Source organism: Rhinopithecus roxellana, unplaced genomic scaffold, assembly GCF_007565055.1.
Source record: "Rhinopithecus roxellana isolate Shanxi Qingling unplaced genomic scaffold, ASM756505v1 contig3673, whole genome shotgun sequence".
NCBI lineage: Eukaryota > Metazoa > Chordata > Mammalia > Primates > Cercopithecidae > Rhinopithecus > Rhinopithecus roxellana.
This window is the reverse complement of record NW_022142645.1, coordinates 8,469-19,410: the sequence shown is the minus strand read 5'-3', so window position 1 is coordinate 19,410 and position 10,942 is coordinate 8,469. Positions and strand designations below refer to the sequence as shown.

The 10,942-nt window shown below is 56.2% G+C and overlaps 1 protein-coding gene across 2 annotated transcripts; it reads right to left on the bottom strand.

The window, feature by feature from the left end:
* Positions 1 to 2,607: 2,607 nt before the first annotated feature.
* LOC115895908 (solute carrier family 66 member 2-like) lies at positions 2,608 to 10,630 on the bottom strand. 2 transcript variants are annotated; one of them, XM_030926455.1, is made up of 3 exons: positions 10,497 to 10,630; positions 9,687 to 9,988; positions 2,608 to 2,923 (listed from the first exon to the last, which is right to left on the bottom strand). In XM_030926455.1, exons 2-3 carry the CDS (start codon positions 9,887 to 9,889, stop codon positions 2,635 to 2,637), a joined length of 492 nt encoding a protein of 163 aa, XP_030782315.1. In that variant the 5' UTR covers positions 9,890 to 9,988; positions 10,497 to 10,630; the 3' UTR covers positions 2,608 to 2,634. The 2 variants fall into 2 exon arrangements, with proteins under 2 accessions (XP_030782315.1, XP_030782314.1); XM_030926454.1 differs by having other exon boundaries at positions 10,448 to 10,531.
* Between the last annotated feature and the right edge of the window lie 312 nt (positions 10,631 to 10,942).

The window sequence follows — 10,942 nt, the reverse complement described above, 5'->3', positions numbered from 1 at the left end:
CATAAACTCAAACTGGACTCCAATATTAAGAGTGCTACAGATGTAAATCTCAAGAATTCTTAAACACACACAGCTACACCCCAGGACACAGAGTTCAGGAGTGGATTTCCCACCTGAAGTCACTTGGGGCCCAGGAGTCATGCAGCTTGGTTCTCAGTCCTCCCCAGGGGGAGGGCAGGCACAGGGCACCCAGGCTGACCCCAGGAGCCCAGCCCTCATCCCCTCACAGCGGCCCTGGACTGCTTCCCAAATACTCCAGGCCTTGAGGAAAGGGTGCCCCAGCTTCCTATCGCCTCTGTAACAAGGTACCACAAACGTGGCAGCCACAACGCAAGCTGATTATCTTAACTCTGGAAGCCAGAGGCCCAACGGTCTCCTGGACTAAAACCAAGGCTGTGTCTCCTACTCATTCAAGTATGGGCAGAACTCAGCTCCCTGTGGTTGGGGGCTCTGCTGCCTGTAAAGTGATGGCCAACCCATGGCAGAGAGCCGGGCCCTCAGCTCCAGCACCTGCCCATCTCGTCTGTGGCCCTTGTCACGTCTGAGGACCCCTGGAATTAGGTGAGGCCACCGGATAATCCAGGACCAGCCCCCCTCAAGAGTCTCTCTGGTTCCCAGGATCAGGGCATGGATGTCTCTCGGGGCCATTATTCTGCCCACCCACGGAGGGTGTTTAAAATTTGGATTCCAGGCCTAGCTCTGGAAACAGGGACTCACGTTTTTAACTCATCCTGGGTAACCAGAAGAGAAGTACTCCTTTGGAAGAAGTGACACAGAATGCCAGGCATCCACCATCCCACTCCCTTCTTATCCAATGCTCCTCTGATGAGACGAGAGTGCACCTGCTGGTAAAATGAATGTGGGTGGGAGCTTACGATGCCGCTTCTAGGGGTATCCCAACGTTCCAACATACATTCCCGTTAAACTCCACGCTGGCTGCACTGCCTAGACACTCACAACCTGCCATCTCTGGGACCTCGTGTCAGGCCACCTTCAACAAGATCACAAGGTCTGGCCTCATATCCAGAGCTGAGGGCAGCAGAAACACCCAGCAATGCACTGAGCATCTTAGGCACAAACTGTTCTCTCGGCTGGCTGGCCTTCCCACAGTGAGAACATTCTTGTTCCAAGTTAAATATTGAGGTTCAAAGGGCAGGGAACACGCCATGAGGAGCTCAGCTCCAGAGAAGGAGCAAAGCCTTGCAGGGAGCAAGACCGAGTCACCTAAACAGAAATGTAAAACCACAGTTCCTCACCTCGGGGGGAATCTGGCCAGTTCTTAAAAGCCTGCTTTCCGCCGGGCGCGGTGGCTCACGCCTGTAATCCCAGCACTTTGGGAGGCCGAGGCAGGCAGATCACGAGGTCAGGAGATCGAAACCATCCTGGCTAACACGGTGAAACCCCGTCTCTACTAAAAATACAAAAAACTAGCCAGGCGTGGTGGCGGGCGCCTGTGGTCCCAGCTACTCGGGAGGCTGAAGCAGGAGAATGGCGTGAACCCGGGAGGCAGAGCTTGCAGTGGGCCAAGATTGCGCCACTGCACTCCAGCCTGGGCGACAGAGCAAAGACTCCGTCTCAAAAAAAAAAAAAAAAAAGCCTGCTTTCTAGGCAAGACCTGTGGTATCGTCAGCACCATCTCTGGTATAATTTCAAACCCAAATCACAATAGGAGGGAACAGAGCAGAGACTCAGAGGAGAGGAGAACGGCGGGAATAGGAAGAAAGAACAGAACAAAAAAAAGACGCTGGTGCTCATCTCGCGGCCACAATGACACTACCTGGCCCAGGTCACACTGGCTGGAGGCTGGTCGGGTTTCTACAGAGGCTGAAAGCAGCACACATTCACCTCAGTCTAGAAACAGCAGCAGACAAAAAGGGAGAAGTGGGATCCTCTCCAACAGGAAGAACCAGTGATCGGGAATAGAAACAGGGACACAACTCCCCGGCAAGATCTCAAATCCACAGAAGCCCCAAACTAAACAAACTCTGAGGGAGACACTTTTCTCCAAGCGACAGCTGAGATCAACCTCTCTCAAAGCCAAAGGGAGCGCCATCTTCGACTGAGAAATTAGAAGAAAAACAAAAGGAAGGATTTAACCCTCCTGCACACAAGAAGCCTGCCAGCCTGCATCTTCAAACAGGGTTCAGACTGGAACAAACTGTGCAAAAGGCAAACACTGGAAGAAGTATTTTCTATTTTCTAAGCCACCAAAGGTTAAGGAGTCATGTGTGCTAAGCATGTAATTGGTCCTGCCCGGCTGTCAACTCGGCAGTGTGCGTACCCTGCCCGTGTGCTCCGGATAAAGGGGTTGCCTGACCCTGTGGGGTGACTCTGGGTCTGTTTAACAAGGTCTGTGAGGAAGGCCCTGGCTAAGGTAGCCCGTGAGTCAAAGCCAAACTGAAAAGGTGTGCTGTGTGTACAGGCCACGCACACAGAGACGAAACGCCTGACCCGGCACCGTCTGACCAGATGCAGCCAGGCACAGATGAGCACTTCTTGTTCGGACACACAAACCATCTGGGATGGCACTCACAGCCAAGAACTGTGAAGCTGTGTTAAGGCCTCACCCAACTTCCAGTGAAGAAATCATTATCTTGAATTGTTTCAAGTTATAAACTGTTTAACTAAAGTCATTTAACACACTGAAAACACTATCAGTTGAAGATAACAGCACCACTTGGCGAAATGAAAGCTGCTTGGATCAGGACAGATTAGAGTGGCTTTTGTTTCACCAGAGTCACCTTCGCCCTGATTCCCTGGGACTTTATTCCAAAGCACCGGCCACCAACCTGCAAAGGAGCGGCGCCTGGCGTTGAGCTCGTTGGCCACACGGACCTCAGTGCACAGTTTCAGCATCAGCAGCATGGTCAGGATCATGATGGCGCTCTGCCACAGCAGTGGGGACTCAAAGCGCCTTCCAAACCTATGGGAGAGACCCCGTGTCAGGAGGGAGGCCCACCCATGCCGCCTCTCCCAGTCCCGAACCCACAGCGGGAGACCCATGTCAGGAGGGAGGCCCACCCACGCTGCCCTCCCAGTCCTGAGCCTGCAGCAGGAGAGACCCTGTGTCAGGCCCACCCACGTCGCCTCTCCCTGTCCCGAACCTGCAGTGGGAGAGACCTGGGTCAGGAGGGAGGCCCACCCACGCCACCTCTCCTGGTCCTGAACCTGCAGCAGGAGAGACCTGGGTCAGGAGGCAGACCCATCCATGCTGCCTCTCCCAGTCCTGAACCTGCAGCGGGAGAGACCTGGGTCAGGAGGGAGGCCCATCCATTCTGCCTCTCCCAGGCCCTAACCGGCATCCCGGGGAAGCTGCAGGCTCCCAGGCCTTCTTGCTGACTTTTGACCAGGGTTGAGCATCTCATCAGCTCAGCCATGAGCCTCTGCAGGGCAGAACCACAGGCCAATGACTGGCAGGCCCTACAGTCTCCCCATCTCCCAGAGTCACCACAGAGCTGGGACATGGGCCTGCAGAGCCACCATCTCCAAGGCTGGGCTGTGTGTGGCACCCACTCATGGAAAGCCCTAACCCTGACCCTCCCTGACTGTCCCAGGGCGGGAATCTCAATCAGCCTGCAGTTTGGACTGAAGGGAATTTTCAATACTTGAATTGGCCACCACCATGTCAAAGTCAGGAGATCCTACATAACAGCCTAATTTCCCAACTTCTGAAAAACTGGAAGACTCAGCAACAACCACCACAGCCCCCACCTCTCACGCAGCTGGGCAGCCCTCTTAACACCCCCTTCGCAACACAAAGCAGAAGGGGGAACCCCAGAGCCCCCTTAGCACCCCCTTATCAACACAGATCAGGAGTAGGGGGAACCCCGCACCCCCTTAGCAGGTGAGCCAGCCCAGCAGGTGAGAAGGTGCCACTTGCAGGTGAGGCTCCCACAGCAACCTGGAAAAAGCCACAGACGTTCTCCTGGGAGCACAGGGAGCCAGGACGCAGTCCTCAGAGGGTGGCCATGCTGATTCCCTCTGTGCTGGCTCCAGAAACCAAGGCCCTTCCCTGTCTCCTGGGAGCTCTTCAGCAGAGGGAGTGGCTGCCTGAGGTCACAGAGACTCAGGGAGCAGAGGGAAGGGGAGAGAAAACAGCAGCCCAGGCCCAAGGTGGACAGGGGGCCAGGCAGGCAGGCAGGCAGACAAGCTGCACCTCCAGGAATGTCACCCAGGTCAGCAGGGGCCACCACGGTCCCCTTGCCTCACTGGAGGCTTCCCTAGGAAGCCTCCAAGAAATGCACAAGGCGAGACAAAGAGGCAAAGGGAGGAAGGGAGGGTGGTGGGCCCGGGGATAGAGGATGGGCTGCGGGAAAGAGGCAGGTTGAAAGGGGGTTTTCTGAGCCTGAGGCACAGGTCAGGGGAGCAGGAACGCTGTATGAGCAGGAGTGCAGGGTGCATGGGCACTCTGCCCACAGGCTGGTTCCGGCCCCCACACCGGCCCCCTCCAGGCCTTGGCCTCTGCACTGTTACAGTATATTATACAGCACAGATCACAACCCCCAAGGCTGGAGGATACAGCCAAGCTCACAGTCACTTCCAAGGCCGTTCTCCACTGGCTACCAAGCGGCCTGGGTGCCCGTCAACTCACCCACAGTGACCTGAGGCTGAGAAGGTGACATTGGGCAGGCATCTAAAATAGGCCAGTCCCCTGGGACACATGGAGGCCGCTTCACACCACGTTCACCTCCAGCAATGAGGCTGCACGTGAGCCATTTTGGCCACTCTGCATGAAAGGCCACCTGCGTTTTTTAAATGTTCAACAGACGCAATGAATGACCAGACAGACAAAGGAGGAGGCGAGCGAATCAAGGTTTGAGCTTCCGCATAATCCACACATCAAAAATCAAATCTAGAGGAACAAGATATGCACAGTAAAGAATAAGGACTTTTAAAACCAAATGAGAGGGTACCCGGAGGTGAACAGTGAACTAATAGGGTGAAGACAAAGAAAAACAAAATTTCAAAAGCACAGTGTTCCACAGAAGATGCACAAGGAACAGAACGAAAACGAGACAAAATCCAGCAGCATTAGTAATTTTAAAAGCTAATTAAAATAGATGCCACATTTACTTCTCAACTTAACTTTTTCTTCCTTTAGTAAGAGCACTTTTCCTCTCCTGCCCGAGGGCGTAACTCCCACGCCTCTTCTCCCGGCAGGTGCCAGGCAGCCCACCTGTGTGGCGCAGGAGCCTGCTCCTCAGGAAGCACCAAGATACCTCGTCTAAGGTGGGCTCTGCAGGTGACCGTGCCCAGGTGCCCATCCACAGGAAGAGACAGTATAGAGGGTGTACCATAACTGACCAAGCCCACAGAAAAACTTCTCTATGTTCCAAAATCTCACAGAAAAACTCAAGCAGGGCCAGGCACAGTGGCTCACACCTGTAATCCCAGCACTTTCGGAGGCCGAGGCAGGTGGATCATGAGGTCAGGAGTTCAAGACCAGCCTGGCCAATATGGTAAAACCCCGTCTCTACTAAAAATACAAAAATTAGCCAGGCGTGGCAGCGGGTGCCTGTAATCCCAGTTACTCGGGAGGCTGAGGCAGGGAACTGCTTGAACCCAGGAGGCGGAGGTTGCAGTGAGCCGAGATTGTGCCACTGCACTCCAGCCTGGGCAACAGGGCCAGACTCTGGTCAAAAAAAAAAAAAAAAAAATCCAGCAAAAGAGAAGCTTTGTAGCTTTGTGTCTACTCTTAGGCACCACTAAAGCTATCACCTTTAGTAACAAAATGTTATGACCTCTCTGATACAATGTTTTCATTCCTCCATCTGAGTGCTCCAGCCTGGGTCCTACTGTGGATGGAGCTGAGGCTCCCAGGCCCCTGCCGCCCAGTGTGGCCTGATCCCCGCCTGCCCTCTCTGCTTTTCCTCCACATACTCACAGCCAGCAAACACCAGCTATGAGACATCATTTAGCCCTTCTCCTGGCTGCTGGCACCAACCTGCCAAATCCTGCACACTGGCATTCCACAGAGTGTGATCTGCTGAATGCTGGTTTCGCAAAATGGTAGTAAAGACTATAAGAAACAAAAACATAAGTGACCTATGTTTCAGAATCCCTGGGTTTGTACTGTTAAAGCAGCCCCTGCAGGACTGCAGAGCTCCATATGCCATGTACCCCAAATCCCCAATGGGGGGCTGCCCAGAGGGACTGGAGCTCTGAGGACCATGCCCCAGCACCTTTGGAAGCATGAAGATTCTAACTCCACCCCTGTGCTGGCGGACCCTGGCCTCTTCTCACGGGACCCCAGTCCCTTCTCACCAGAGCCTGGCCCAGCCCTACCTCTGCTCTCCCCCCAATCCATCCACCCTCCCCCCACCGCCCCGCCCCTTCTCACCAGAGCCTGGCCCAGCCCCACCTCTGCTCTCCCCCCAGTCTATCCACACCACCCCCCGGCCTCTTCTCACCAGACCCTGGCCCCTTCTCAGAGGACCCCGGACCCTTCTCACCAGAGCCTGCCCCAGCCCCACCTGTGCTCTCCCCCATGCCCCTTCTCACCAGAGCCCAGCCCAGCCTCACCTCTGCTCTCCCCACCCCCACCCTGTCCCCCTCTCAGCCCCAGCCCCACCTCTGCTTTCCCACCCCCACCACTCCCATCCCAAACACTGAGTGTGCGTACACATGTGTGGAGCTGGCGTTGTGTGTGATGCATCCCGCGTGTCACTTCTGCTAAAGCACAAACCCTCTGCCCTACAAACCATGAAATCAAAGAGGCTGTGAACCTACAAAGCCTGGAGAGGGGAAGCCAGGAGTGGGGGGTCACAAGAGCTCCCAAGAGAGAAACAGAAGGGGTCATCATCCCCCTCTGCACAGCAGGACCTGGGGACCGGGTGAGCACAGAGGATGTGCCTGTGTGGAGTGCAAAGACGGCACATCCTCAGGCTGGAGGGACACCCAGCAGGGACCAGTGCCCTCTGCTCTCCCCGCTTTCATCCCACCGTCTTCTGGAACACGCTGAGGCCCTGTGTGTGCACTCGGTGGTCACAGAAGCCATGCATGACCAGGACAGCCAGGATATTGATTCTATGAAGAGACCCGTGGACAAAGTTCAGAATTCCCTGGAAGGGAATTCCAGGGAATTCCACAAAGAGCTCAAGTGTCTTTTGAAGGCCTGTAAGCAAGAACTCCCACTCCCAGCTTCAAACCTCTACGTCAAGTGTCAGTTAGGTCATGAGGCAGCAACAAGATGGCACCAGGAAACTGGGTAATCTCTGACTTCTCCAAACCAGATACTGAGACGGACATTAGATAGATTCCTTTCTTTCTTTTTTTTGAGACAGGGTCTCTCTCTGTTGGTCAGACTGGAGTACAGCTCACGGCAGCCTCAAATTCCTGGGCTTAAGTGATCCTCCTGTCGCAGCCTCCCAAGTAGCTAGGACTACAGGTAATGCCACCACACCTAAGCTAATGTTTCAAATGTTTTGTAGAGATGGGGTCTTGCTATGTTGCGCTGGCTGGTCTTAAACTCCTGGCCTCAAGTGATCCTCCCACCCTGACCTCCGAAAGTGCTGGAATTACAGGAGTGGGCCACCATGCCCAACCTAATTTATTGTCTTTTAGCAATTTGGGACTATGAGCATACTGGGGGTGGGGGACATCCTCTAAGTGGAACTTTTTTCCCACATAGTTATCTACCCTCAGGCATTTTTCCTCCATTATTTTGGAGAATATTTATTCTATAATCCTAAAGGTTATTCTATAACCCTAAATTTATTCTGTAACCCTAAAATTTATTCTATAATCCTAAAAATGCTCCTTCACAACATACACATGTGAGCTGGGGCTGTAGCAGGTGGCCTGCCAACCAGCGTCTCCCCAACTCCCACAACGTGCACTCAAAATATTCAACAGCATTAGACAATTAGAAACCTACTTCCCAGTCAACCTTACGCTCTCTGAGGCCACTGCAGCACCGCCAGCCACTGTCTCCACAGCAGGCGACGGGAGAGAATGAAGCAGTCTCCAAAATGAGCACCCCAACCCTCCCTCAGATGCAGCCTGGCCCAGAGACAAACCTTGAGGCAGGACTCGGACCCAAAATCCCCCTCCAAGATCGCTGCAGGGGACAAACCTCCCTGCCTCAGAGACAACTCTGGGGAAGAAGCAGCCAACCCACTCGCTCACCTAAAAATCCCTGGCAAAGGCAAAACACCCAGGGACACGTGGACCAACGGCTGCCCACGGCCAGGGCTGGGATGAAGGCTGTGGGGCAGGGAGCACCCCAGTTCATGAACACGGGACACCCCAGCATCAGAACTCATCAAATGGACACAAAAGGGGTGCATTTCATGGAATGCAAATCACACCTCAACAAGGTCGACTTAAAAACAGGCGGCCCAGGCGTGGTGGCTCACACTTGCAATCCCAACACTTTGGGAGGTCGAGGTGGGTGGATCACGAGGTCAAGAGATCGAGACCATCCTGGTCAACATGGTGAAACCTCGTATCTACTAAAAATACAAAAATTACCTGGGTACAGCAGCGGGAGCCTGTAGTCCCAGCTACTCAGGAGGCTGAGGCAGGAGAAGCACTTGAACCCAGGAGGCAGAGGTTGTAGTGAGCCGAGATTGTGCCACTGCACTCCAGCCTGACGACAGAGTGTGAGACTCTGTCTCAAAAAAAAAAAAACAAAAACAAAAAACTAACAGGCAAAGAAGCAGGTACATGATTACTCAGTGACCAGAGTCAGAAGCAGAGTTCTTAACACCAGCTGCCTAGACTCCTTCTCTCCACCCCTCCACCAGGCCCTCTTCATGGGAAGAGCAGCAGACACCTTCCAATCTGCATGGGCAGAGAGGCTGGGATCACCCGGAAGAAAGAAAAATTCCAGACGCTTTTGGCCTTAGAATGCAGCTGTAAGACCTCTTCATTTTCTCCAAAAACTCATTCTCCCAATTATGTCTGGCTTCAACAACTGTTAAAATTAATTTCAATTTCCTTGGCCTAACGCAAATACAAAGAGGAAGTTGGCCTGAGAGGAACAAGACAGTCTCCAGAGAGCGTGAATTCCTATTTAAACAAGGCAGACCAGGCGCCGTGGCTCAGTCTGTAATCCCAGCACTTTCAGAGGCCCAGTGGGGAGGAATGCTTGAGGCCAGGAGTTCGAGACCAGCCTGGGCAACATAGTGAAACCCCCCGTCTCTACAAAAATACAAAAAAAAATTAGCCGGGTGTGGTGGTGCACCTGTGATCCCAGCTACTTGGGAGGCTGAGGTGGGAGGATCACCCGAGCCCAGGAATATGGAGGCTGCAGTAAGCTGTCATCACATCATGCACTTCAGCCTGGACCACAGAGCAAGACCCTTTCTCAAAACAATAAAGAAAAACGACACAACATGAGAAAGGCAGGCAGGAACCGTTCCTCTCTACAGGCAGGCCTAGGCCATTGCCCAGCAGAGAGATCCCTGCTAAGCACCCGTGCGGGGCATTATGCGAGAAGGCAGATCTGGAGATTTTCTCTGAGATTCTGTTCTCCAATCCCATCGTTTTTCTGGAAAAAATAATCTCACCCTAAGAAGTGACTCGTCTGCTTCGTCTGCGGCCACGTACTCCATGAAGGCAGAGCAGGACGCTGGCCCAGCCAGGAGGTGTGGACCCTGCTGCTCCCCCGGCCTCAATGTGAAACTCCAAAGGAGAAACCCTCTTCTCCGAGCGCAGCCCAGAAAAGCAAACCCCCAACTTACCAGAAGAGTATCCGCAAAATGTTGGCCACCAGCAGCACCAGGCACACGTAGGTGGAGAACCCGTCGGCGTTCTGCGTCCTGCGGATGTCCCGGTACTGCGGGACGTAGGGCACCACCCCTCCGAAGACCATGGCTGCGGCCGCGCCCCAGGACACCAACTGGTGCAGTGGCACCAGAAGCCAGTCCAGGCCCTCGGCCTCCATCGCAGCGCCCGCCTGGCCGAGGCTGTCACCAGCTCCGTGCCCCGCGGGCCACCGGCCGCCTGCTCATCGCAGCTCCTCGCGCTCCTGCGGCCTCTGGGCCTGCGGGGAGCGGGGAGCCGCTAGAGTCCCGCCAGGGAGGCTGGGCCGGCGCGACCCGACCTGACCCGACCCGACCCGACCTGACCCGACCCGCGCCGGCCGCAGGAGCCAAGGCAGAGCGGGGGCGACTGGGGCGCGGGGGTGTCTGGGGGTCCCGAGACGCGCCCGGCGGGGGCTGGGGAGGGTTCCCAGGGTCGGGGTCGAGGACGGGTGCAGCCCCTGGTGTCACCGCCCGGGTGCGCTTAGCCGGCGGGAGTCCACGCGCGCCCCGGGATGGGGTCGGGGGAGGGGGCGCAGGGCCCAGGATGGGGACGCACGGCTCGTGGGAGGGGGTGCCGGGCTGGTGACCCCACAGGACCAAGCCGGGGGACTGGGGGCAGGGGCCAACTGCCCTGGCCCCGGGTCCTCGGCCGCCCTAGGCCGCCCCGCGAGGACCCCGCGCCGCCCCCGCGTCCTTACCTGCGCCCCTAGCCCAGCGCCCTGCGCCCCGCGTCCCCGCGCCGCTTACCCGCGCGCGTCTCAGCGTCCGTCCGCTCGGTCGCCGGGAAAGCCCGCCCCGCGGCGTCACAATGCCGGGCCCCGCCCACGCCGGAGCTGTTGGGCGACGCCGCCGGGTCCTAGAGCGCGCGGGGTAGGGTTGGCCGAGGCGGGGCCGGGAGCCTGGGCTGTCGGGCGGCGGGGGGAGCGTGGCTTCTCCCGCCAGGTCGGGAAGTACCAGCCGGGCGGGGCTGGTCCCTCAGGCCTGGCGCCCACAGGAACCCGTCTCTAGCGTGAACCGGTCTCCAGCTGTCCCGGCGCGCGGCCATCCTAGCGGAGGGCGTGGTCCTGGACGGCGGGGGCTGCAGGGTCCGGACGTTCCCATCGTGCGTGTCCCGAACGGGGCGCCCGGGGACGAGTCTAGTCCAGCTCCGTCCTGACCCAGGAGACCCGGGCACCCGGCTGGGAGTTTGCAGC

Coding starts and splice junctions, on each gene's coding strand:
- LOC115895908 (XM_030926455.1), bottom strand. CDS start 9,889: ATGGAGGCCGAGGGCCTGGACTGGCTTCTGGTGCCACTGCACCAGTTG. Junction 2,924..9,686: donor ATTTTGCGGATACTCTTCTG/GTAAGTTGGGGG, acceptor TCTCTCCCATAG/GTTTGGAAGGCGCTTTGAGT.